At 40.7% G+C, this 27,997-nt stretch overlaps 1 protein-coding gene across 1 annotated transcript in view; it reads left to right on the plus strand.

The window, feature by feature from the left end:
• The first annotated feature begins 314 nt into the window (after positions 1 to 314).
• Positions 315 to 27,997, plus strand: part of Ube3c (ubiquitin protein ligase E3C) — a 107,194-nt gene continuing 79,511 nt past the window's right edge. Inside the window, exons 1-4 of the mRNA XM_021162266.3 lie at positions 315 to 684; positions 19,376 to 19,429; positions 21,923 to 21,997; positions 23,133 to 23,279. Coding sequence (XP_021017925.1) covers positions 619 to 684; positions 19,376 to 19,429; positions 21,923 to 21,997; positions 23,133 to 23,279 — 342 coding nt within the window. The 5' untranslated portion in view covers positions 315 to 618. The remainder of the gene's footprint in view (positions 685 to 19,375; positions 19,430 to 21,922; positions 21,998 to 23,132; positions 23,280 to 27,997) is intronic.

Below are 27,997 nucleotides of genomic sequence, written 5' to 3' on the forward strand. Positions count from 1 at the left end.
TGGTGTAGAGTCTCTGCATTAGTAACCTGTTCCCCCACATCTAGCTGGAGGGTGAAAGCGGCCTCTTATGCAGGGCTTCCGGTCTCCAGCAGTGCGCGCGACCCGCTCGGTGTCAATGGGTGGCGGGCGGCGGAAATCGTCTGGCGGCATGACGCACGCGCGGAAGGATGTTGCACACCTCGGAGCCGCGCACGCAGGCAAGTCCAAGGGCTGCCGGGAGGAGCACCGTATTATCGATGGCGGCCCTGGCGTCCGCACCCGCGCTCGCGGGGGCTGCCGGGAGGAGCGCCGCGCCGTCGATGACCGCGCACGTTCACGGGATCGCGCGCGCAGTGCGGGCGGTCACCATCTTGGTTCCGACGGCAGCGCGGTGCAGGCGCGAGTCGGGGCGTCCCTCGCTTGGCGGCGGCGCGCTGTGGATAAATAAGCAGCGGGGACAGGCCGGCCTCCAGCGTCGCCGCGCTCGCGCCCGCGTGCAGGGCGGAGAGCGCTGAGCCGCAGGGGGGGGCGGCGCGGGACAGCGAGGCCGCGACCCTGCCGGGCCCCGCCCAGCCCGCCGGGCCCGCCCCCGGCCGCTCCGCCGCCTGCCGGGTCGCGCAGATGGGATAAGCGGCGAAGATGTTCAGCTTCGAAGGCGACTTCAAGACAAGGCCCAAAGTGTCTCTCGGTGGCGCGAGCAGGAAGGTGAGGCGGTGCGGCCCGAGGTGTTAACCGAACCGGGGCCTGACAGCACCCAGGCGGCGCTGCTCCGCTGTAAGCTGTGGAGCGAGCTCCAGCCGGGTGCGGCTGCGGTGCAGTCCTGACAGGTTTGTGAGGAGGCCCCAGAGGAGCGCTGTCGAGCCGCGGACTGAGCGGCTGGGTCAGTCATTGCGACCTCGCGGCCGCCTGCCCAAGGGCCGCAGTTTTGACCTGGAAACACGTGCACTGGCAGTCTGGCTGGGGGCGTTACACAGTTAGCTGTCCAGCAGGGCGAGGCAGCTGCCCCCGCCCCCATTTCGACCTTTAAGAACTCTTTACAAGCTATAAACTTGACATACCCGCTCCTCACTAGCTTGGAGTGAGTGCCTTGCCCCCAAGAACAGCTTAGGGAAGAGTCCCTCGTGCCTGTGAAGTGGGAGGGGGCAGGTAGGACTAGGTCTTTGTAATCTGCATCGCGCTTTAGCCTGCCCCACTCGGAGCAATACAGAGTTTTGCCTGCCTCAGGCCCCGGTCGCTTTTGGACCTTTGCTTGGTGAAGGTTTGGACACTGCTCGGCTTTCTGGGGCTGTCTGAAGGATGAAGGCAATCGGCCGTGATGCTCTAGGCTGCGCCCGGAATCCAGACAGGATCCCTAGAGTTAAGTTAAAAGGATATTTTTTCCTATTAGGCAAAAATTTAAAGCTTTGTTTTTAAAAATTATACATATGAGTGTTTGCCTGCATGTATGTAATGTGCACCACAGGCTTGCTTAGTTCCCGCAGAGGTCAGAAGAGGGCTTCGGATCTCCTGGAACTGGAGTTAAGGATACTTGTGAGCTGACATGTGGGTAGTAGGAAGAAAACCCAGACCCTCAGCAAAAGCAGTAAGTGACCTTAACTGCTTAGCCATCTCCCTAGCCCTTTAATGTAATTTTTTTTTTGTTTTTTTTCGAGACAGGGTTTTTCTGTGTAGTCCTGGCTGGCCTTGAACTCAGAAATCCGCCTGCCTCTGCCTCCCAAGTGCTGGGATTAAAGGCGTGTGCTACCACCACCCGGCTAATGTAATTTTTTTTTTTTTTGTCTTTTTTTCCCCCAAATTATTGTACGTTTGAGAGCAGTGTTGCTGAGCCTTTGCTCCAGCTTCATTTTATAAAGGATTTTTATCTGGACACACATATGTAAATGGTCACTCCTGAAAACGCATGTCCCATCCTATCCATAATTGTTCTTTACCAAGCAAACTGCTTTTCTGACCTATTTCTACAGGTCACTTTTAACGTTGAGCTTCAACGTTGCAAATGAGGTCAGATGAAGCTTGGTCAGCCTCTGTGCCTTGCTTCTTGAGCTAGGTGCTTTCTTTGATAGATTCTTCCATCCCACTGTGTCCCTGTTAGTTCAGGACATGAAAAAAACATAATTAAACCATCCTGGTTTTCATGGGTGCTTTGGTGGATGTTGCTTACACTGTGTTCTGCTTGTGCACACTGCCCGTTACTTCCCGAGTTGATGTGCCCACTACCCTACAGCCAGCGGTCTGAGGACACCATTGACTCAGATCCTGGCCAGTAAGTGATATTAAGAGTCTTTGGAATTAATGGCCATTCTAGTATACTTCATTCATGTCTTAAATTATAATTTGAACTCTTTCCCTTCTTCAGCTTAGTGAAAAATTGATCTTTTCCTTTTTCAAAGTTAATGAATATTTTTATGTTTATTATCTTTAAGAACTATATGCTGGGAAAGTCCAAGACTTGATGAGTTTATTGGGGAGTTTGTTGGGGAGATAAGGCTTAAACCTTGAAAAGTTATTGTGTACTAATGACTGGTTTTTGTTTGTTTCGATTGTTTTTGTACTTCTTTCAGGCTAACACGGAATTGGTTGACATGGTCTAGAAAGGTGGGAAGTAGTAGGATGGCTTGAAGGGGCAATGTAGAAAGTTTGAAGTAGGTGTGTGGTGGGTTCCAGTGCTTCAGTTCTACCATCTTCTACATGTATATTGTTTGAGACAGGACCTTATACTGGAATCCGACTAGCCTTGAACTCACTGTGTAGCCCACGCTGGCCTCAGATTTATGTACAGTCCTTCTGCCTCTGCCTTCCAAGTGCTGGAATCACAGACAGGAATGCAGCAACAGGCCCAGCTCTGGGTCAGTGCTTCTGAAATCAGGATACATCCTGATGGCACAGTTTATTTGGTAGCTTTGTGTGTGTATAGAAGACTATCTTAGCAGTCAGTTTGATTGCAAGTACAAAATCCATTGAAACGAAGTGCAGAAAAGCAAATAAACAAAAAGCCTGTGAGAGGCATGATGATATTTCATAAAATGTGCAAGTCAAAAACTGTCCAGTTCTATGCTACCGGTACCAAGGTAGTTTAGGTCAGCTCTTCTCTTTGAGTTGCATTCTTGACTTTGTCTTTGTATATAGGTCCTGTCCATTTATTTTATTCTAGCCAAGCAGTGCCCATATATGGTTTCCTAGTTGAGTGCCTTGATCTCCAAGGCAATCTTCTGGAGAGGAAATCTTGGCTGGATCATGGTTTCCACCTGTGAGCTGAGTCTCAACCTCTGAGGGGTGAGGAGAGGAAATCTTTCGGTACAGATTATTCCAGGTGTGTGCTTAAGCTAGAAGACAGGGGAACAGAATGCCAGGGTTCCTGTGGGGTTCAGGCATGTGTGGAACCTGAGAAATCTGAGTAGATATGGAGGTATGAGGGATGTCAGTGAACCGGTGGCTTAGTTGCTGATTCAAGTTTGGGGCAAGAAGTATCCCAAGTATACCTTGGAGACCCAAGAAGACTGATGTCTGGGGAATGAGTTTATAGGAGGAAGAAGTGGGCCAGAAGTGTTGAATGCTGAATGCCTCCAAATAACACCATAATTTAGACTTGAGACTGAAAGACAGGTGACTAGTGAGTGTGCTCCTTAGGGTAACAGGAGCTGTAGTCAAGGCTGCAGTTAGGCAAGGAATGGAGGGGGCTGTACAGTGCCTCTCTTAAAAGACCAGAAGATTGAATGGATGGCCAGGAGAAAGAATTTGAAGTCTAAAGAAGGTTTGGGTGATAGGACAACTTGACCAAGTTTTATAGAATGGGGCAAAGCAAGATGAGGGGAGGCAAGGAGTAAAAATACAGGGAAGAACCTGGAAAAACCAGGTGTATAGAGTTGAGAACTACTTTCACATTGAAAGTGAGAGTGTGAGTGGATGTAGAAAAGTTGTAGGTAGAAGGAATGACTTTAATATTACCTTTGCAGGTTTCCATAGCTATGGTAGTTGAATTATAGTCATTTCAATGTTTGCTCTTGCTTTATCCTCCAAAGCAGGCTACAGATAGTGGAGCAAATGGTAGAGGCCCTATGTGTTGAATTTGTTCCTGTGTAACATTGTCAGCTAAAGTCCACAGTGCTCTGCATCTTAAGATTCTGACAAGTGATTACTATAATGACCTAACCCAACATCATACGGAATAGTTCTCATTGCCTTTAAACCCCATTTCTCAGCCTAGCCACTGCCCTCCCTCTGCCTACCTTTGGCAATCCTGTCTACATAGAGTTTGCTTTCCCCAAAATGTCAGTGTTGAAATCCTAAAACACAGACTTTCAGAACAACTTCTTTCAGTTTTATATGCATTTTAAAGTTCCTCCATATCTTTCCATGCCTTGCTATCTATTTTATTTCAATTTTTAAATAATACTTATCTTGTGTGTATGTACATTTGTGTGGGCATGTGAGTGCCAGAGCATACCTATGCACATCTTCTTGTGGAAGTCAGTCCTATCTTTCTTCTGTGTGGTTCCAGTGATCGAACTCAGGATGTCAGGTTTGGCTGTAAGTACCTTTACCTGCTGAGCCATTCCACTAGCCTGCATCTTATTTTGTATTAATAGTATGCTGCATATATTAAGAGTGGTTTAAGGTTTATAGAAAAATGAGTAGGAACAAAGTTCTCAAATACCCCTTCTATTTAATACAGTTTTTTGGTTTCTGTTATTGATGTTAAAAAACATTTTCTGTGGTTTGACTTTTATAAATTGTCTTTTTTTTTTTTTTCCTTAAATACAAGCTCTCCCTAGGTAGCCCAAGCTGGTCTAAAACTCGCAGCAACTCTCCTGCTTTATTTAAGCTTCTCATGAGTCATCACACCTAGACCTGCAAATTGACTTTTTAGACTTAGCAGTTTGCTTATGTTTTGTAGCTTGATAACACTTCTCCCATTTAATAATATTTCGTGATATGTACCAGTTTGTCTTATTCAGCTGTATTGAAAGACTCATGAGTACTTCCAAATTTGGGGCAATTATGAATAAAGCCACTATAAACACTTGTGTGTATGTAAGTTTTGAATTTGGGTAAATACTTACTAATGAGTACTCTTTTTATTCTTAGTATTCGTTTGCAATGGTGGGTGGGGACAGAGCCCAGAGTGTTGTACATGGTAGACTGTACCTGTAGCTCCTGATTTTTTGAAACAGGTTTTTGACATATACTCAGGCTGTCCTTGAACTCCAGATTCTTCTGTGCTGGAATTAGATACAAATACTAGGATCGTAAGTGCGTTAAATGTGCACCACCACACCTGGCTGCCATATGTACATTTTTGATCAGGTGTCTAAGTTGTTTGATTTCTTACTGTTAATTAAGTTCTTTATTCCCATTTTGTGTGTGCTGTAGATACAAGTCTGTTTTCATGTATGTCATTTGTAAATATTTTATTCAGTCTTGACTCTTCTTTCATACTTTTAACGATGTCTATCATAGAGCAGAAAATTTTACTCTTTATGAAGTCCAATTATTCTTTGTTTTCATGGTTTATGTTTCTAATGTGTCTAAAATTTCTTCACCAAAGTTAGTATCACCCAGTTTGTCTTTTGTCTTATTTTTTAGTAGTATTGATGAGCTTGTATTTTAAAGTCTTTAATCAATTTTAAAGTTTTCAAGAAAGATAAACATCACTCTTGTACAAATTTATGGAGCACAGTGCCATTTTAACACATGCAGTAGATGGAGCATTGCCATTCTTTTAGTGGCTGGCTGGCTGGCTGGCTGGCTGGCTGACTGGCTTTTTAAAAAATGCTATTGAGGATCAAACTCAAGGCCTCATAAATGTGCCAGGCAAGTGCTCTAACACTGTGTTATATTTCCAACCATCTTCCTAATTTTTTTTAAAAAAGTATTCATTCATTCATTTTGACTTTTCAAGACGGGGTTTCTCTGTGTAAGAACTCTGGCTGTTTTGGAACTCATTTTGTATAGTAGGCTGTCTTCAAACTCAGATGTGCCTGTCTGCCTCCTGTAGGCTGGCTGGGATTAAAGGCAAGCACCACCAGCACTCTCCCCCGACCCTTTTTAAAGATGTATTTATTTATTTTATGTATGTGAGTACACTGCAGCTGTCCTCAGACACACCAGAAGAGGGCAACGGATCCTATTACAGGTGATTGTGAACCACCATATGATTGCTAGGAATTGAAACTCAGGGCCTCTGGAAGAGTAGTCAGTGCTCTTAACCACTGAGCCATTTCTTCAGCCCCTCTTTTATTTTTAAAAATAAATTTTTCATGCTTCATTGTGAAATGGCATATGACTGGAGGATCAAAAGCAATTTCTGGGTGTCAGTTCTTTCCTTTTGTCCCGTGGATTTCAGGGATGGAACTCAGGTTTTGAGGTAGCAGGCACTCTTAGTACCTGCGCTTTCACACTGCTCCTCATGATTTTCTTATATTTGGAGCCTGTGAGCACTTCTCTTCATGAAGTCTATAAGAGGTTATAGTGTATTGTTACCACTCATTTACTTTGATGCACTAGGAATTGTTTTGTTGTCTGTTTTCCTCTTTCCTTATCATCCCCTCTCCTTCCCAGCCTGTACTAGTTATAATTGCTCGTTTACATTCAGATTTACTTTTTAAAAATTGAAATATTTGTTGGACGTGAGAGATTGCTCAGAGGGTAAGAAAGCACTTGTTCTTGCAGCAGACCAGGTTCAATTCCCACCCCACCCCCCAACCTGGCAGCTTGCAACCATCTGTAATTTGACACCTTCTGTGGGTACTAGGCATGCACATGGTACATATGCATACATCGAAACAAAATACCTATACACATAAATACACCTAAATTTATTTACTTCTTTTATTGTATATATTATGTGTGTGTGTGTGTATATATATATATACACACACACACAGACACACACACTCAGGTGAACATATATATATGAATATATATATATATGTATATACACACACACACATAATATATATATATATATATATATATACACACACACACACAGACACACACACACTCAGGTGAACATATATATATGAATATATATATATATGTATATACACACACACATAATATATATATATATATATATATACACACACACACAGACACACAGACACACACACACACTCAGGTGAACATATATATATGAATATATATATATGTATATACACACACACACATAATATATATATATATGTATATACACACACGCACACACACACACACACACATACATACATCCACTATAAGCTTGCAGAAAGTCAGAAGAGGGATCAGACCTCCTCTCCCCACAACTGAAGTTAAAGATGGCTGTGGGCCTCATGTAGGTGCTGGGAATGGAGCCCAGGGCCTCTCCAAGAGCACTCAGTACTCATACCTGCTGAGCTACCTCTCTAGCCTCTGCCCTGAGCTTTTTTTTTTTTTTTTTTTTTTTTTTAAAGCATTCATATGTGTGAGAGAACTTAACCATATTTGTCTATGTTTGTCTTACTTCATTTAACATGTCTTCCAGTTCTAACCATTTTTGTTATAGATAGGATTTCATTCTTTTTAATTGAATAATATTCCTTGTGAATGTGCACCACATTTCTTTTATCTATTCACCTGGGATAGGCATCTAGATTGATTTCTTTCCAGGCCTTTGTGAATAATGATGCAATAAGAGGACTTGTAGACATTTTTAACATGCTGTTTTCATTTCCTTTTGCAAAATATGATAGGTGGTAGTGTGTATGTGGTAAACCTGTGTGTAATTTTTGAGGAACCCCTAAACTGATTTATATAAATGGTCATAGCAGTTAACATACCCACCGATAGTGTATAAGACCTTTTTCTTGTCTTCTCATTTGCATTTATTTAGCCTTTTGACAATAGTTTTGTAACTGGAGAGAGTGTATTTGTTCATGGGTTTCTAAATTTGATTTCTTTATTTTTCTTAATATATATATATATATTAGAATTTTCCTTCCATGTATGTTTGTTCACCATGTACATGCCTGCTGCTTATGGAGGCCCCCAAAATAGTGTCAGATACATTGAGACTGGAGTTACTGGTTTTTGTGAGCTGTCAGTTGGGCTCTTCAAAACTGATTTGTGTTTCTTTTGTGGCTAATAATTGATAGTGAACAGTTGTAATTTTTTTCTTTTCTTTTCCTCATTCTTTCTTTTTTGTTTTCAAGACAGTTTCTTTGGTTTATTTGTTTGTTTGTTTTTCAAGACAGGGTTTCTCTGTGTAGCCCTGGCTGTCCTGGAACTCACTCTGTAGACCAGGCTGGCCTCGAATTGAGAAATCCACCTGTCTTTGCCTCCCAAGTGCTGGGATTAAAGGCGTGCGCCACCACCGCTCGGCAAGACAGTTTCTTTGTGCCTAGCTGTCCTGGAACTTGCTCTGTAGACTAGGCTAGCTTCTAACTCCTGGGGGCTGGGATTAAAGGTATATGCTTGAATGCCTGGTGTGAGCAATTTTTTTCATATGGTTATATTTTGAGAACTGTCTCTTTAGATAATTTGCCCACTTTAAAAGTTATATTTTGGTTTTGTGGGGGGGGGTGTTTTTTGGAATGTATATGTTCTGAACATTAAACCTTTGTCAGATATTTCTTCCTTTTCTGTAAGTTGTTGCTTCTTTTTGTTGATGGTTTCTTTTGCTGTACAAAATTGTTTTAATTTTATTTTAATATTTTACTTATTTATTTTTGATATGTGTGTAGTAATTGTGTAGCTGTAGCAATATCCTTCTTCTTTTTTTTTTTTTTTTTTGTCAAGACAGGGTTTCTCTGTGTAGCCCTGGATGTCTTGGAACTCACTCTGTAGACTAGGCTGGCCTTGAACTCAGAAATCCGCCTGCCTCTGCCTCCCAAGTGCAGGGATTAAAGGCATGTACCACCACTGTCCAGTTTACAGCAATATCCTTGTACTGGCTAGTTTTGTATGTCAACTTGATACAAGCTGGAGTTATCACAAAGAAAGGATCCTCCCTTGAGGAAATGCCTCCATGAGATCTAGCTGTAAGGCATTTTCTCAATTAGAGATCAAGTGTGGGAGGGCCCCTTGTGGGTGGTACCATCTCTGGGCTGGTAGTCTTGGGTTCTATAAGAAAGCAAACTGAGCAAGCCAGGGGAAGCAAGCCAGTAAGTAACATCCCTCCATGGCTTCTGCATCAGCTCCTGCTTTCTGACCTGCTTGGAGTTCCTGTCCTGACTTCCTTTGGTGATGAACAGCAATGTGGAAGTGTAAGCTGAATAGATCCTTTCCTCCCCAACTTGGTTCTTGGTTGTGATGTTTGTGCAGGAATAGAAACCCTGGGCTGGTGAGATGGCTCAGTGGGTAAGAGCACCCGACTGCTCTTCCGAAGGTCCAGAGTTCAAATCCCAGCAACCACATGGTGGCTCACAACCATCCGTAACGAGATCTGGCGCCCTCTTCTGGAGTGTCTGAAGACAGCTACAGTGTGCTTATGTATAATAAATAAATAAATCTTTAAAAAAAAAAAAAAGGAATAGAAACCCTGACTAAGCCGGGCGTGGTGGCACACGCCTTTAATCCCAGCACTCGGGAGGCAGAGGCAGGCGGATTTCTGAGTTCGAGGCCAGCCTGGTCTACAAAGTGAAAGTGAGTGCCAGGACAGCCAGGGCTACACAGAGAAACCCTGTCTCGAAAAACCAAAAAAAAAAAAAAAAAAAAAAAAAAAGAAACCCTGACTAAGACAATCTTAAATAAAATATTTCCATTCTAGAGAAAGGGTCAGTAAGGCAAGAGAAATAAGCAACTCACAACCCTCAGGAAGTTTATTTATTTTATGTATGAGTACACTATAGCTGTCTTCAGACACACCAGAAGAGGGCGTCAGATCCCATTACAGATGGGTGTGAGCCACCATGTGGTTGCTGGGAATTGAACTCAGAACCTTTGGAAGAACAGTCAGTGCTCTTAACCACCAAGCCATTTTTCCAGCCCAAGGTCCTTAGTTAGGGTTTTACTGCTGTGAACAGACACCATGACCAATACAAAATACAAGTCTTGTAAAGGACAACATTTAATTGGGGCTGGCTTATATGTTCAGAGGTTAAGTCTATTATCATCAAGGCGGCATCCAGGCAGACTTGGTGTAGGCAGAGCTGAGAGTTCTATATCTTCATCTGAAGGCTGCTAACAGAATACTGACTTCCAGGCAGCTAGCATGAGGTGTCTTAAAGTTCACACCTACAGTGACACACCTACTCCAACAAGTCCACACCCACTGATAGTGCCAGTCCCTGGGCCAAGCATATACAAATCATCACAATCCCTTGCTCCTCAAGGTTATATAAAAATTAAAGAGACTTTCCAATTTGTTGAGTGGCCTACATGTCCTGCAGAGAGCTCCAGAGATGCCACTTTTGTGAAGGTCCATGATGGATGAGGTTTTTGGTGATGCATCTGTCTTTGAGCTGTCCATATTTCTATAAGCAATCTAGTAAACTATTTGGTTCATCAAGTTAGATGTTGGTAGAATTGGGTTTTTTTGTTTTGTTTTATTGTGTTGGTCTCTTGTTGGTACCAGTCTTCAGTGAATAGACATTTGTTCAGCTTCTCCAGGAAAAGTTATACAACAGTGTGCATGGTGTCTCTGTGTGTGTTGTGTGTGTGTATACCACAGTGAATGTGTGGAAATCAGAAGATACCTACTTTAGTTTGAGGCAGTCTCTTTTGTTTCAGCTGCTTTGCTGTATATTCCAGCCCCCTTGCTTAGTTTTTACATAATCCTGTTTGTCCACTATTTTTCCTTAAGATTTAAAAAAAATGTGTTTTCCTGCATGTATGCATGTACTGTGTGTGTGCTTTGTGCCTGTGGAGGTTAGAAAAATGTGTTTTCCTGCATGTATGCATGCACTGTGTGTGTGCTTTGTGCCTGTGGAGGTTAGAAAAATGTGTTTTCCTGCATGTATGCATGCACTGTGTGTGTGCTTTGTGCCTGTGGAGGTTAGAAAGGGGCTTCAGAGCCTATGGTGTTGGAGTTATGGATGCCTATGAAACAATAAGGTGCTGAAAACCAAACCTGGGCCCTCTCAGAGAACAAGTGCTCTTACTTGCTGAGTCATCTTTGCAGCCCTACTATCCTATTTTGTAAGGACTATTTTTGTATTTTTAATTTATTATATGTATCTTTTGCCTGCACGTATGTTTATGCATCACATGCATGCTAGGAACCTGCAGAGCCAGAAGAGAGCATTGGATCTCCTGGCATTGGGGGAGCCTCAGGGGATTTCCTTTGGAAGGTGCTGGTTTCTGTTTCCTTGTATATTGCATTAGATACCTGTTACCCTCAATTGTCCCTTCTGCAGGATGTTCTCTCCTGTTGACTCTTCTGTGAAGCAGTGTTCTGTAGAGGAAAGAATCAAGGGTAATTGAACTAAGCCATGATGCTTGAGCTCTGATCTGTTCTCAATCAAATGTGGGGCAGTGCTGTTCAGCCTTCTTGCTTCAAGTACTTCTGTACCTGTAGTACAGTAAAGAAAGGGGGATTTGGCTCTGAATTTGTTTGAATATGGTTTCCTTATGATGTAGCTTTAATCTTAATTATATTATTCTTTAAATTTTTTCTTTTAATTTTATGTGCATTGGTGTTTCATGTGCCTGTGAGGGTGTCTGGAGTTACAAACGGTGTTAGCTGCCATGTGGGTGCTGTAGGTACTGGAAATTAAACCCAGGTCTACTGGAAGGCCAACTGGTGCTCCTAACTGCTGAGCCATCTCTCTAGTCCTAAGTTAATTTGTTTAGTCATGATAGTAAGCTCTAGTGTTCTGATAAATAGCTTGGTGCCTATGTCACCTGTGTGTTCTGGAACTGTTTACTATAAAGGATGAAACTATCAAAAGTACCCTGGGAACTGTGGCTTAGTTGTGTACCATTTGTTTGTTTGTTTGTTTTTGAGAAAAGTCTCATCATATATCCCGACTGATCTGGAACTCCATACATATCAGGCCCACCTCTGTCTCACAAGTTCTGGACCTAAAGACATGAATTGCCATGACATGAAGTCATAATATTTACATTTTATTTTGTGTGACTGGATATTTTGCCTGTGTATGTCTACTTACCATGTGTATGTCTGGTGCTAAGAAGAGAATGTCAGATCCACTGAAACTGGAGATGTATTATTGTGAGATAACTGGGTGGGTGCTGAGAACTGAACCAGATCCCCCTTGAAGAGTAGCCAGTGCTCTTAACCACTGAGCCTTTTCTCTAGTCCCTGAAACTATAATTGTTGATAATGAGGATTATTGATACTATCATGAACCTTCCTTGTTTTAAACATATTCCCAAGGCTAAGAAGATAGCTCAAGTAGGGGTCAGTGAAGTGCCTACTGCACAAGTGTGAAAACATTAGTTTGGATCCCTAGAATACATGTAAAAATTGGGTATGGTAGTGGGTGTATGTGCAGAGAACATGGAACTGTAAAGTGCTCACTAGTTGGGGTGTCAACACAAGATTTGTTTTCTGAATTGAATATGTTGCATTTATTCACACAAACACTCCTTAATCATGCTAATATAATGTAATATAATCATGCTAATATAAAAGTTACACAGGCAGAGATGCTGCTACAGGGTCCTCCTGGAGAATCTTCTCTGGTGAGGATGCTTCAGAAACTTGTAAGCTTATCCAGCTTCCTCCATAAAGTACTTTAGTTGTAGAGAGCTGGGAAGGTGGCACTGGTGGAGGTCCCAGGAGGTCTTTGTAAGTATAAACCAACAATTAGCTCTGTTGGACAGGCCTGTGTGGGCCCAGCCACAGAGCCAGAAGTTCAATGGTCACTGAGGCCCGGATTGCTCACAAAATCTCAAGTCCTCTTGCTGATGGGTATCAATACACATGCTAGCAAAGCTGTATCTCAAGAGTATGGCTAGAGACCACTACCAAGTCACACAAAAAGGTATTTAAGTTATTTTATTCCTTACAGCATTCCTGTAACTAACTGTCTTAGGGTTTTACTGCTCTGAACAGACACCATGACCAAGGCAACTTTTGTAAGGACATTTAAATGGGGCTGGCTTACAGGTTTAGAGGAATCCATTATCATCAAGGCAGGATCATGGCAGTGACCAGGCAGGCATGGTGCTGGAGGAGCTGAACGTTCTACATCTTCATCTGAAGGACTTCTAGGAGAAAACTGGCACCCAATTGGTTAGGAGGAGGGTCTTAAAGCCCAGGCCCACAGTGATACACTTCCTCCAACAAGTCCATACCTCCAAATAGTGCTACTCCCTGGGCCAAGCATATTCAAACTACCACACTAACCCTAGTAATGCTAAGAGAAAGGACAGGTGAATCCACAGGACTAGTTGACTTAGCCCAACCATCAAAGTAGGGAGCTCTGTGTTCAGTGAGAGCCCGTCTCAGAAAAATAAAATGTAGATACCCAGAATTGACCTGGCCCCCCATATGTGCATGCACAGGAGAGCACACTTGCATGCATTCTCACAAATATATCCTGTACACATTTCTAGTGTTTGTTAATGGTCTTCAAAGTGTGAGGTTGTGCATGTTGTGGTATTCATGTGGAATAAAGAGGACAACATCTTGGAAGTGGTTCTGTTGGAAATAAAGCTAATAAATTCAAGAGAGTAGTGAAAGTATGATAGTGCATGACAGTACTTGAGAGATAGAGGCAAGAGTATCTCTGAATTTAAAATAATAAATAATTACCAGATGGTGGTGGCGGCATGCACTTCTAATCCCAGCTCTTGGGAGGCAGAGGAAGGCGGAGGAGTTGAGGTCAGCCTTGTGTTCAGGGTTACATAGAGAACCCTTGACTCAAAATAAATAAATAAGTAAGTACAATAAAAGATTTAAAAGCAAGAAAATAACTAGTTTTCACGGGCAATAATTCAAACAGTGGAAAATAAAAGAAACAAAATTGTCCACTTTTCTTTTCACTCTGTCCTTTCCTTCCTCCCAGATTTTATTTCTCGTTTTTAGACATGGCTTCTGGACTTTCCACAGCCTCCCACGGCTGTCCTCTGTGTGTATCATGTAGGTGTCTACATTCCTCTCCTTGTTTCAAACAGTCTAATGCTCCTTAATCCCAGTGCCTGTCTTTTTCCCTTAGTAATCCAGCTGGGAGAAGGGTAAGGCAGGCAGATCCCACTGCATTGTTGAGTGACTCTGGGACTGGCTTCAGTACTGTGTTCTCTCTCACTGCTGATAGTTTAAATGGCTGTTAAAGTTGCTTTCAAGATTGAGTGGTTTAGGCTCTTTTGTTTGTTTTTTGAGACAGGTCTCACTGAGAAGTCCTGGCTAATCTGAAACTTGATTGTCTCTATATCCAGATTGTTTTAGCCACCCTCCTATCAACTGCTTTCCAAATGGTGACTTTAGAGATGTGCACTACCATACCGGGCAGTATTTTCCCTCTATCTAATTCAAATAACACTTAAAGGAATATTCTTGTGACTATCATTACCATCTATAGATTAAATTCCTGAAAATGAAAGGAAGTTATGTCAGTGTACGAAAGAGCTTGTTCTTCTATGTGCCCTACATTGCATTAGTTAACATTATATATATCCCAAATACGTGTTAGAAATAAATTCAGGATCACAAAGAAAGAGACCCTCATTCTTACTGAAGTGTCTGGATGAAGTAAACACGTTACTTGGACAAAGAGGATGTGCTCTGTAAGAGCAAATACACACCAAGACGGGACGTGGATTTGGTTTTTATACTAAGGAAAGTGGCAACTTTCTTTTCCCAGTTGGCCAGAGTCTACCTCACAATCTTATTCAATTGTCTGAATAATCTGAAAGAATTGGTGCAGCCGGGTGTGGTGGCGCACGCCTTTAATCCCAGCACTCGGGAGGCAGAGGCAGGCGGATTTCTGAGTTCGAGGCCAGCCTGGTCTACAAAGTGAGTGCCAGGACAGCCAGGGCTACACAGAGAAACCCTGTCTCGAAAAACAAAACAAAAAAAAGAATTGGTGCATAGGAAATGGAGGAAGTAGGGAAGGAATCAAATTCCTAGAATGGAGCACTGGGCCTTTGAGTAAACAGGGTTTTACTGGATGGGGAAGGTTCAAATATTTCCAAGTCTTACAAGGTAGAGGAGACAAAAAGATCTTAATTCCATGTCCTATGCACAAGTCTTATAGTATTAGAAAAGACTCATATTTGATATTTCTTCCACATATAGAAATAAATCCTTATTTATAATTTTTCACTTTTTTTCTTAACTGGAATTGAACTTCTTGTGATTAGAAGATATATTTTCTATGAGGTACATATACTTTGGCTGATTTTTCTCTTTGGTTGTTGCTTTTCATATTATTACTGAATGCTATAACAGGTCATTTTTGTGCTGTTTCAAATATTTGTTCCCACTTTGTGATTTGTCTTGAATCTTGGCTATGATGGTTTGCTTTGTAAAAAATTTGAATTTTGTGATCAAATTTACACGTCTAAGCTAAGCTTTGCAGCTGTTTTAGAGAATGTCATCCTTGACATTGAGATTTAATTAAATTTATTTATTTTGAGATTTTAACAAAAAACTCAGTAAGTGTGGTTCAGTGATGCAGCTACAGGATGGAGCTGCAAAACTCATGTTACTTTGCAGATTCTAATCCAAATTCCTGTCTGCCTTGTAGGCTGGTTCATTTTCAGCCTCATGGTAAAACTGCACTTTTACTAGTATGAAATTGGAAATTAAAGTCATGTCTGTGCTTTTTATTCCTGTTAACTACTGAACCTGATACCAGTTAGATACTAAAGGAAATAGTCCTTTTTAAAATCTGAAGGTGAAAATGGTTATATAAACAAGGTATTGATAATGAGTAGGGTAGTTGGTGAATCTCTATCACATTTCTGACTCTTTGGAAACATCTTTTAGTCTTTATTATAAACTTGATAGCTACAAAGGAAAAACACAAGAAAACAAGTAGATTGAGCTTTGTGAGTTTTTTTTTTTTTAATGCAGTGGCTGAGAGAATGAACTTGTCCTATTATGTACCCCAATTCCAGGGAAAACCACCGTCACAGTTTTGTGATCCAAGATATCTTGGATCCTGTTGATCTGTAAAGTTATGGCTGCAAAATTACTAATTGGGTAGCCTGCTGCCACAGTTAGGATTGCAAGTGATGCTTTGTGACAAAGCAAGATATCGAACAAGATTTTTTTTCCTCCCTGATGACACAGTTGTGTATACAGATAGATGGATTGAGAACCAGATTGTGGAGCCACTGTTCTCCAGGGCAGACAGTTGATCTGTTCTCTTGGAAGGAACATCCTGTTATAGGCTGGACTGATAGCTCCTTTACTGAATAACAACCAAGGCTGTGAAGCCATTTCTAAATCCCTAAACTAGAGGAAATCCTTTGCTGTCTATTGACAATGACTAAAGCATTGTGTGACAGGAAAGGCAAAGGTAATATGTTGGCTTAAACAAAAGGGTATGTGGTCTTTTGAGCTCTAGTGCTGGAAACTATCCAAAATAGATCTGCTTCCTTCTATAGGCAGCATTCCTGATCTCTATGCAGGAACATATAACAGTGTCAGTGCATGGAGTGTCCACTTTGGTTAAAGCAGATGGCCGCTCCAGGCTTGTGAAGGCAGGCACCTGCTTCTCTTCACACTGGAAGCTGCCAGAGCCCTTCTTTGTTCAGGAGGATGCCAGGTTTCAGGACTGTAGGGGTTTGTCTGGTTTTGATTTAGTTTTATTTCTAATCCTTCTATCTCCCAAGTGTGGTGTTACAGTTTGGGAGCTGGCATGGGGTGTGACAGCTCAATTGAAAAAGTGCTTCCCATATAAAAATGAGGGCCTGAGTTTGATCCTCAGTCATGATGGCAATGAATGAGCTTGCAATCCCAGTATAGTGAGGTGAAGATTGACTGATCCCTGGAACTTGGTGGCCGGCCAGTCTAGCCAAATCAGGGAGCTCCAGGTCCTACTGGGAGACCTTTAATCTACAGAGGCAGGTAGATTGCTGCGAATTCAATGTGATCTTGGTCTGTCTCAAAACAAAAACAAAAAGCAACCAACCACACAGACAACAACAAAAAAAAAAACCAAGCTGGACAACTCCTATAGAATGACAACTCATACAACCCTTATTGATATTTAATTAATTAAAAATGATTTACCGGGTGTGGTAGTGTTTATTTTTTTATCCCAGCACTCAGGGGGCAAAAGCAGGTGGATCTCTATGAGTTTAGGCCAGCCAGGCCTACATAGAAGGAAATCCTGTCTCAAAAAAACAAAATTTGCATTTCCCTGATGAGTAAGGATGTTGAACATTTTTTCAGGTGCTTCTCAGCCCTTCGGTATTCCTCAGTTGAGAATTCTTTGTTTAGCTCTGTACCCCATTTTTAATGGGGTTATTTGAATTTCTGGAGTCCAGCTTCTTGAGCTCTTTGTATATATTGGGTATTAGTCCCCTATCAGATTTAGGATTGGTAAAAATCCTTTCCCAATCTGTTGGTAGCCTTTTTGTCTTATTGACAGTGTCTTTTTCCTTTTAGAAGCTTTGTAATTTTATGAGGTCCCATTTGTTAATTCTTGATCTTACAGAACAAGCCATTGCTGTTCTGTTTAGGAATTTTTCCCCTGTGCCCATATCTTCAAGGCTTTTCCCCACTTTCTCCTCTATAAATTTCAGTGTCTCTGGTTATATGTGGAGGTCTTTGATCCACTTAGACTTGAGCTTTGTACAGGGAGATAAGAATGGATCAATTCACATTCTTCTACATGATAACCGCCAGTTGTGCCAGCACCATTTGTTGATGCCAGTGCCTGGCAAATATAGAAGTGGATGCTCACAGTCATAGGATGGAACACAGGGCCCCCCATGGAGGAGCTAGAGAAAGTACCCATGGAGCTGAAGGAGTTTGCAACCCTATAGGTGGAACAACAATATGAACTAACCAGTATCCCCAGAGCTTGTGTCTCTAGCTGCATATGTAGCAGAGGATGGCCTAGTTGGCCATCATTGGGAAGAGAGGCCCCTTGGTCTTACAAACTTTATATGCCCCAGTACAGGGGAACACTAGGGCCAAGAAGTGGGAGTGGGTGGGTAGGGGAGCAGGGCGGGGGGAGGGTATAGGGGACTTTCGGGATAGCATTTGAAATGTAAATAAAGAAAATATCTAATAAAAGAAAAAAAGAAGAAGAAAAGAAAAAAAAGAATTTCACTAAATTAGAAAATCTCTAAAGAAACAATGTTAATAATTAAGTTTATTTTGTTATTACTGGAATTTGAACTGGGGGCTTAATACATGTTTTAATGGCAGTAAGATATATATCTCCAGCTGGCCCCACCAAACTATTTATTTATTTATTTATTTATTAAGATGAATTCTCACTAAGTTAATTACCCAGGCTTGCTTTGAATTTACCCTCTTGAGTAGCTCAGATTATGGGCCATTGTCTGGTTTAAAATGTAATTTTAAAAGTAATGTATTTTATTTGATGTGTTTATTACAAGTGTACATATTTCACCATAGAGATATAAGGCCTTTTCAAATAAATGCATGTACTTTGTCTTGGTAAGACTACCAGAATAGTCACATTGTGTCTTCTGGGTTGTTCTAAACTGGAATTGATGGCCTGCTGTGTGTCTATTGAGTAGTTGTAGTGAAGGCTGTATTCCCCCCCCCCCTTTATTAGTTATTTTTATAAGTTTGGAGTCATGGTAATAGACCTGGTTTTATGAATTGAAATATAATGACTGTCATTGTATAATGTCACTTGAAGCATGAGAGAATGTTGGAAACTAAATATAGACATGATTAATACATACATTCAAGACAGGAATCGTAACGGATGAGTGTTGGTAGGGGGAAACCAAGTGCTGTGAGGGATGTTGAGTGTGGTTTGAGAGCAGATAAAGTCCACTAGTCAAAAGCTTGTGGCTTTAATGCTGAACTTGTGAGAGTCTGTTGAGAGTCTGGTTGTATAGAAAAGTGGAAAAGGCATATTCAGATTAGGGAGCTCAGTTTGAAAGAGAACAGCTTTTGATAGCTATACTATTTTTCTAGCTTTTCTTTGTCTAAAGAGTTTAAAATGCCAATTTCAAAACAACTTTTAGTAAAATTGGGGAATCCTTTAGTGAGTTTAAAGCAAATTGTATGGCCTTTGGACGTGTGGTAGATAAAGGCTTTTATTTGAAGTTTTCTATAAACTATGGAACTATAGTTTCTTTTAGCTTTATATATTGATGAAGAAGCTTAGTTCTATATAATGTGTTTGTATGTCATCATATATGCTGACTTTACAGTGCTTGTTTGCATATGTGATTCTCCATATGCCAGCAAAAATGGGGAGTGTTAACTTTAAAGTAGATTTTTGGGAATCCTTTTTGGACCAGCACATTCTGTAATCTTTGATGATGTTTTCAGGCTTAAAATTATCCTAATATTGTCTATCTTTGAATTTAGGAAGAAAAGGCTTCTCTTTTACATCGCACTCAGGAAGAAAGACGCAAGAGAGAGGTAATGGTTTGATTACTCTCTATTACTCTATATAGGCATACTCTCTGTAGTTATTGTAAAGCTTTGCTTTACATGTACATGTACATATGCTATGTATGTTTATCTTTTGCAACAGCTTTGGATTCTGGGTGGAGAAATGTAGGATTTTGGTTCTTTTTTTTTTTTTTTTTTGCTTACAAGGTTTCTAGAAGGTCTAGAAAGGCTTAATGTATATTGCTCATATTTCTCCATATAAGGAGAAAACTGAACTTTAAGACATTTGCCTTAGCTATTGATGAAAAAGATAGGAAGATCTAATGACATTCTTTTTCTTGTTTTTGTTTTGTTTCTTTGTTTTTTAATTCCTGTTTTTAAGTCCTTCCTGCCAGCCTAGCTGTATAGCCTAGGCTGGTTTCAAACTCCATTTTCTTGCTCTTCTAGATAAGAGTTTTAGGTCTTGTATTTTACTTATTATTTATTTATTTATTTATTTATTTATGAAACAGGGTCTCTCTTTGTAGTCTTGGCATGGGTCTTTGTAGCCCTGACTGTCCTAGAATTCCTAGATCTGCCTGCTTCCACCACTGCCCTGGGTCTTGTTATTTCAACAACTCATTCCTGCATTTAGTAGATGTCTGAAAACTTGTGGATGGTTAGGTACTGTAGTGTTTGCTGGAGATACTGATGGTAAACAAGACAGATAATTCTGTGGTAGTCATGTAACACCAAGGACTAAGATGTTATTGAGGGTTGTTAAGACTGTAGAGTCATAAGTCATGGCTACTCACTGAAGCTGAGATTGATGGGCACTGAGAAAATGGCAGTGTGGGTATGATACTGAAGGCCTAGAGGTTGCTGCTGTGCAGGCTGAAGGAAGAACATTCCTAGTAGCAGAAACAAATTTCCAGTCTCATCACTCTTGACGTTTTTGGCTAGGATATTTATCTGTGAGGTCTGTCCTCACAGCAACATTTCTTACGTCCAATTAGGACAGATCACCAACCAGTTTCATAGGATAAGTCACTCTCAGTTGATACCAGGAAAGGTATTTATTTACTTGTTGTTGTTTCCCACTGGCTAAGGAAGTTCTGTAGTGTCTGACACTCCGCTCCCTATGTTCTTTTCTCTGTGTTTTTTCTTATATTTGTGATGGGATTGTAAAATGGTGATAGCTGTCTTAGAAAACATTGTCATAGAAATGTTAATTTCACTCCTAGGTTTGTGCTCAAGATATGCAAGCCTATGTTATCTTTCAAAACAGGCAGACTTAGTGTTTATAGCAGGACTGTTCATAATAACCCACTGTGGAAACAGAGCAATTGCCTACCAACTGATGAACAACAGATAAACAGAATATGAGAAGTGTATATAATGAAATGTTATTTGGCTATAAAAAGGAATGATGTGCTGGCACATGTTACAGAGTGTATAAATATTGAAAACACCATGCCAAATAAAAAATATCAGAGAGAAGACTATAGATTGAGTAATTCCATTGTATGAGATGCACAGGCTAGGAAAATCTATTGAGAAACATATGAATAATGGCTTGGAGGTCTGGGCAAGGAATGAGGGGTAATGGCTAAAATAGGTAAGGGAATAATGAAATGCCCTGAAATAAAATACAGTGCCAGATGTTAGTGGTGCACACCTTTAATCCCAGCTCTCAGGAGGCATTGGCAGGCAGATTTCTAAGTTCAAGGCTAGCCTTGTCTACTGAGTTTTGGAATAGCCAGGGCTACATGGAGAAACCCTGTTTCAAAAAACAAAGCAAAACAAACAAAGATGGTTGATAATAGCTACATAATTCTTAGTGCATTAGAAATATATTCAATGATGGTGGGATTGAGAAATGGCTCAGTGTTCAAGAATTCCCAGTACCCATGTTGGGCAACTTACAACCACTTGTAACCACAGCCTCAAGGGATCCTGTGCTTCTGGCCTCTGAGAATACCTGTACTGACTGAAATGCACATACTCACACAGGCACAGACATATAATATTAAAAAATAAAAATGTTGGGCATAGTGGCTCATGCCTTTAATCGCAGCACTTGGGAGGCAAAAAGATAGGAGAACTTTTTTTTTTTTTTAAGATTTTATTCATTTTATATATGTGATGAGTACACTGTAGCTGTCCTCAGACTCACCAGAAGCATCAGATCTCATTATGGATGATTGTGAGCCACCATGTAGTTGCTGGGAATTGAACTCAGCACCTCTGGAAGAGCAGTCAGGGCTCTTAACTGTTGAGCCATCTCTTCAGCCCCAAGACACAAGAATCTTTGTGAGTTCAAGGACCACCAGGACTACAAAGAGAGGCCCTATGTACAAACAAACAAAAATAATAATAAAAATGAATCATTAAAATATATGTTCAGAGAGTGGTGCACTTAAAAGAATGAATTTTATAGTTTATGGATCATATAGCTAATTACAAAAAAAAACCTTAACTAAATGTCATTTTTTACTGATTCTAACCAATTGCTGCTTCTTTCCTCCCCCCATTATTCAGGAAGAAAGGCGAAGATTGAAAAATGCAGTAATAATCCAATCTTTTATCCGAGGCTATAGAGACAGAAAACAACAAGTAAGTTTGTTCTTAAAACTGAGGAGTGGGCAGGAGAGATGGCTCATCAGGTAGCACTTGGTTGGTGGCTAACCTTGACAACCTGAGTTCAGTCTCCATGACTCACATGTTAGAAGGAGACAACCAGCTCCTCCAGCCTTCACATTAACATGGCATAATACAAAAATACCCCCACACATGTAGAAAGTAAACAAAATTAAGAAAAATGAATTGGTTATGGTGGTACACTCCTCTAGTCCTAGCATTGGGGAGGCAGACACAGAGATGGGCAGATCTTTGTGAGTTCAAGGCTAGCCTGGTATATATAGTGAGTTCCAGGAAAGCTAAAGGCTATCTTCTCTCAAACAACAAAACAAACAAACAAGGAGAAGGAGGAAAAGGAAAGAAAAATAAACCAAGATTTATTTCAAGGGGAAAAAAATGGAATTAGAAGGCCACATAAGAACTTATTTTAAATATTGTATTATTTTGTATAAATGGTATTTGTCTTGTATGAATTTTTGCATGCCTTTTTTAAAAATAAAATTTAGTGTTAATAGTATTTTCTTAATAAATAATTGTATTTTTTTATTTTTATTTTTTTATTTATTTTTTATTTTTTGGTTTTTCTGAGACAGGGTTTCTCTGTGTAGCCCTGGCTGTCCTGGAGCTCACTTTGTAGACCAGGCTGGCCTTGAACTCAGAAATCCGCCTGCCTCCGCCTCCCAAGTGCTGGGATTAAAGGTGTGCCCACCACGCCCGGCTAATTGTATTTAAAAAAAAAAAACTTAAGAGTAGCTGAGTTTTTAGGAAATTTTAAGTAGACATCTGGTGATTGCGAAGAAGAGAGGAATGGTTTTGTTGGTAGACATTTTGGATCTTCGAAGCATCCCAAGTTAGGAGTTTTTGTTACTAGCTGTTTTTTTTTTTTGCTTGGTTTTTCAAGACAGGGTTTCTCTGTGTAGCCCTGGCTGTCCTGGAATTCACTTTGTAGACCAGGCTGGCCTCGAACTCAGAAATCCGCCTGCCTCTTACTAGCTTGTTTTTCATCTTTAACTAATTGTTGGCCATCATGCCTATAAAACACTCAGTGCATAGTTCTATCCTGAGAACTATAGAGTAGAGCTATGCTGACACATGACTTCTGTACTTCCAGTACTTCATCCAAAGAAGCGCATTTGACCAGTGCACTGACTCGGCTCAGCCTGGGGGTACCTTCTGCCTTGCTGATGGTCCCAACCTTACCCTCCTGGTAAGGCAGCTTCTGTTCTTTTACAAGCAGAGTGAAGACTCCAAGCGTTTGGTGAGTATAAATACATTTTGCTTTTTACTAAGCTTTGTTTACCTATTTTCTATCTCCTATTTGTGGGGTAGAAATGGTGAGCATCTGATCAGGAAGCCAGGTAACCTCTCCTTGAGTCTAAGCATTTGTGAGCTTTTCCTTTTTTTGTCCATCTGTAACAGATGACCTCTGTGTTGATGTGTTTTACTTTTAAAAGTCCATATACATTCTTAATTGATTTCTTTATTATGGAGCTTTTAAATGCTAATAAGGGTATGCCAACATTCTGTTAGTGTGCCCTACTTTCTTCTGTACATCAGCCTCTCTCTTTGTCCAGCTGCTGTGTGGTGCACCCTCAATATTGATTGTGTGCATATATAGTAATACTTAACTATCTGCTTTTAAATATAGCATCTCTTTTAAAACATTGTAACCCATTTCTCTAAAATATCTTAGGCTTTTGTTACTGCTAATGAGAGATAGAGAACATTGTGTCAGTGAATTGTGTTTTTAACTTACAGTTAGGTGTGATGGTTCTTATCTGTAATCCCAGCACTTGAGCTATGGAAACAGGAGGATCAAGAGTTCAATGCTAGCCTGGACCACATTAGACATCTCAAAACAAAACAACAGTAAAACAAAACAAAAAAACAACCTTATGTTCCATTTGCCCTAGGAAATAGTGTGATATTTGCGTATAATTGTTAGGTTAGACATTTTTATTTATCTGTAATTGAATTTTCCAAATTGCATTAAAAGGGGATATACAATGAAAACTGTGAGGCAGAGCCCCCACGTGGAGCAAGGCAAAGGGCTGCTTTACTAGAATTTGGCTATAGACCTAGCTCTGCAGCCCAAACTTGAGCTAGGCTGGGGCATGAAAGAACTTTGTATAACTGAAGCTTACAAAGAAAAGTACAACAGGGGCTGGAGAGATGGCTCAGTGGTTGAGAGTATTGAATGTTCTTCCAGAGAACCATAATTCGATTCCCAGCAGCCATGTTGCCTCAACAATATCTAACTCTGGTCCCAGGGATCCAAGGGCTTCAGGCGCAGAGACACATACAGAAGAACCATACACATGAAATAAATAAATATTTAAAAAGAGAAAAGGGAACGGTAAGTGTCAGTTAATATACCCACTATTCAAGACTTTGCTTCTGGGCAGCTATCTGAACTCCTGTGTGAAGTCCAGGAGAAGAAGAATAAAAGGCATAGTAGCAGGCCATAGAAAGACTGCCAAGCCAGTTTCCATCTGTGCCCAGAGCTGATCCTGTGCCACAGCGCTCTATACCCAAATACCGTCAGGAGAGACCTTGTCTCCCAGGAGTGCCAACACACCTGTGAGCACAGGTAAGACCACCACTTCTACTCAAATTCCTGGCCCAAGAGAGACCCGCCCAGAGCAGTTAGTACACAGGAACCAAGGAACAGCCAGGGACAGGATCCTTCTGTACCCGGAGCTGACCCTGTGCCACAGCTCTCCATACCCAAATTCCTCCCAGAGAGAACTGGTCTCCCAGGAGTGCTGACACTTAGGCTTACAGGAGGGACAAGCCACAGTCAGAGACAGCAAGACCAGCTAATACCACAGATAACCAGATGGCGAGAGGCAAGGGCAAGAACATAACCAATAGAAAACAAGGCTATTTGGAATCATCAGAAACCAGTTCTCCAATCACAGCGATCCCTTGGATACCCCAACACACCAGAAACTTAAGACTCTGATTTAAAATCTCATCTCATCATGATGATAAAGGATTTTAAGAAGGACATAAATAACCCCCTTAAAGAAATGCAGGAGAACACAGGTAAACAGCTAGAGGCCCTTAAAGAGGAAACACAAAAATCCCTTAAAGAATTACAGGAAAACACAACCAAACAGGTGAAGGAGTTGAACAAAACCTTCCAGGATCTAAAAATGGAAATAGAAATAATAAAGAAATAACAAAGGGAGACAACCCTGGAGATCAAAAACCTAGGAAAGAGATCAAGAGTCATAGATGTCAAGCATCACCAACAGAATATAAGAGATAGAAGAGAATCTCAAGTGCAGAAGATACCATAGTCAAAGAAAATGCAAAATGCAAAAAGGTCCTAACCCAAAACATCCAGGAAATCCAGGACACAATGAGAAGACCAAACCTAAGGATAATAGGTATAGAAGAGAGTGAAGATTCCCAACTTAAAGGGCCTGTAAATATCTTCAACAAAATTATAGAAAAAAACTTCCCTATCCTAAAGAAAGAGATGCCCATAAACATACAAGAGGCCTACAAAACTCCAAATAGATTGGACCATTAAAGAAATTCCTCCTGTCACATAATAGTAAAAACAACAAATGCACAAAACAAAGAAAGAATATTAAAAGCAGTAAGGGAAAAAGGTCAAGTAACATGGTGCAAACCTATCAGAATTACACCAGACTTTTCACCAGAGACTATGAAAGCCAGAAGATCCTGAGTAAATGTTATACAGACCCTAAGAGAACACAAATGCCAACCCAGACTACTATACCCAGCAAAATTCTTAATTACCATAGATGGAGAAACAAAATATTCCATGACAAAAACAAATTTACATAATATCTTTCCACAAATCCAGCACTACAAGGGATAATAGAAAACGCAAACACAAGGGTAGAAACTACACCCTAGAAAAAGCAAGAAAATAATCTTCTTTCAACAAACTCAAAAGAAGATAGCCACACAAACATAAAAATAACATCAAGAATGGCAGGAAGCAACAATCACTGTCCCTTAATATCTCTTAACATCAATGGACTCAATTCCCCCAATAAAAAGACATAGAATAATAGACTGGATATGTAATCAGGACCCAGCATTTTGCTGCATACAGGAAATGCACCTCAGTGACAAAGACAGACACAACCTCAGAGTAACAGGCTGGAAATCGATTTTCCAAGCAAGTGGTCCCAGGAAACAAGCTGGAGTAGCCATTCTGATGTCGAGTAAAATCAACTTTCAACCAGAAGTTATCAAAAAAGATAAGGAAAGACACTTCATATTCATCAAAGGAAAAATCACCAAGAAGAACTCTAAATTCTTTACGTCTGTGCTCCTAATGCAAGGGCAGCCACGTTCATAAAAGAAACCTTGCAGGGCCGTGGTGGCACATGCCTTTAATCCCAGCACTTGGGAGGCAGAGGCAGGTGGATTTCTGAGCTCAAGGACAGCAAGGGCTACACAGAGAAACCCAGTCTCAAAAAAAAAAAAAAAAAGAAAGAAAGAAAGAAACCTTACTAAAGTTCAAGGCACACATTGCACCTCACACAGTAAAAGTGGGAGAATTTAACACTCCACTCTCATCAATGGACAGATCATGTGTCTTAGTCAGGGTTTCTATTCCTACACAAACATCATGACCAAGAAGCAGTTGGGGAGGAAAGGGTTTATTCAGCTTACATTTCCACATTGCTGTTCATCGCTGAAAGAAGTCAGGATTCGAACTCAAGCAGGTCAAGGAGCAGGAGCTGATGCAGAGGCCATGGGAGGGATGTTCTTTACTGGCTTGCTTTCCCTGGCTTGCTCAGCCTGCTCTCTTCTAGAACCAAGACTACCAGCCCAGAGATGGTCCCACCCACAAGGGGCCTGAAACCCTTGATTACTAATTGAGAAAATGCCCCACAGCTGGATCTCATGGAGACATTTCCTCAACTGAAGCTCCATTCTCTGTGATAACTCCAGCTGTGTTGACACAAAACTAGCCAGTACATCATGGTAACAAACTAAACAGAGACACAGTGAAACTAACAGAAGTTAATGGACCAAATGGATTTAACAGAAATCTATAGAACATTTCATCCTAAAACAAAAGAATGTACCTTCAGCACCTCATGGTACCTTCTCCAAAACTGACCATAAGACAGGCCTCAACAGATACAAGAAGATTGAAATAATCTCATGCATCCTATCAGATCACCACGGAATAAGGCTAGTCTTCAATAGCAACAAAAACAACAGAAAGCTCACATATGCATGAAAGCTGAACAGTGCCCTACTCAATGATAACTTGATCAAGGAAGAAATAAAGAAATTAAAGACTTTTTAGAGTTTAATGAAAATGAAGCCACAACATACCCAAAGTTATGGTATACAATGAAAGTAGTGCTAAGAGGAAAACTCAGCTCTGAATGCCTCCAAAAAGAAACTAGAGAGGGCATACACTTGGAGCTTAACAGCACACCTGAAAGGTCTAGAACAAAAAGAAGCAAATACACCCAAGAAGAGTAGGCAGCAGGAAATAAACACAGAGCTAAAATCAGCCAAGCAGAAACAGAACTGTACAAAGAATCAACCAAACCAGGAGCTGGTTCTTTGAGAAAATCAACAAGATAGATGAACCCTTAGCCAGACTAACAGAGACAGTATCCTAATTAACAAAATCAGAAATGCAAAGGGAGATATAACAAACAGGAAATTCAAAAAATCATCAGATCCTACTACAAAAGCCTATATTCAACAAAACTGGAAAATCTGGATGAAGTGGACAGTTTTTTAGACAGATACCAAATACCTAAGTTAAATCCGAATCAGATAAACCGTCTAAACAGTTCTATAACCGCTTAAAAAAAAAAATAGAAGCAGTCATTAAAAGTCTCCCAGCCAACAAAAGCCCAGGACCAAATGTATTTAGTGCAGAATTCTATCAGACCTTCAAAGAAGACCTAATACCAATACTCTTCAAACTATTCCACAAAATAGAAACAGAAGGAACAC

Source organism: Mus caroli, unplaced genomic scaffold, assembly GCF_978045245.1.
Source record: "Mus caroli unplaced genomic scaffold, Mus_caroli_1 scaffold_4, whole genome shotgun sequence".
Lineage (NCBI taxonomy): Eukaryota > Metazoa > Chordata > Mammalia > Rodentia > Muridae > Mus > Mus caroli.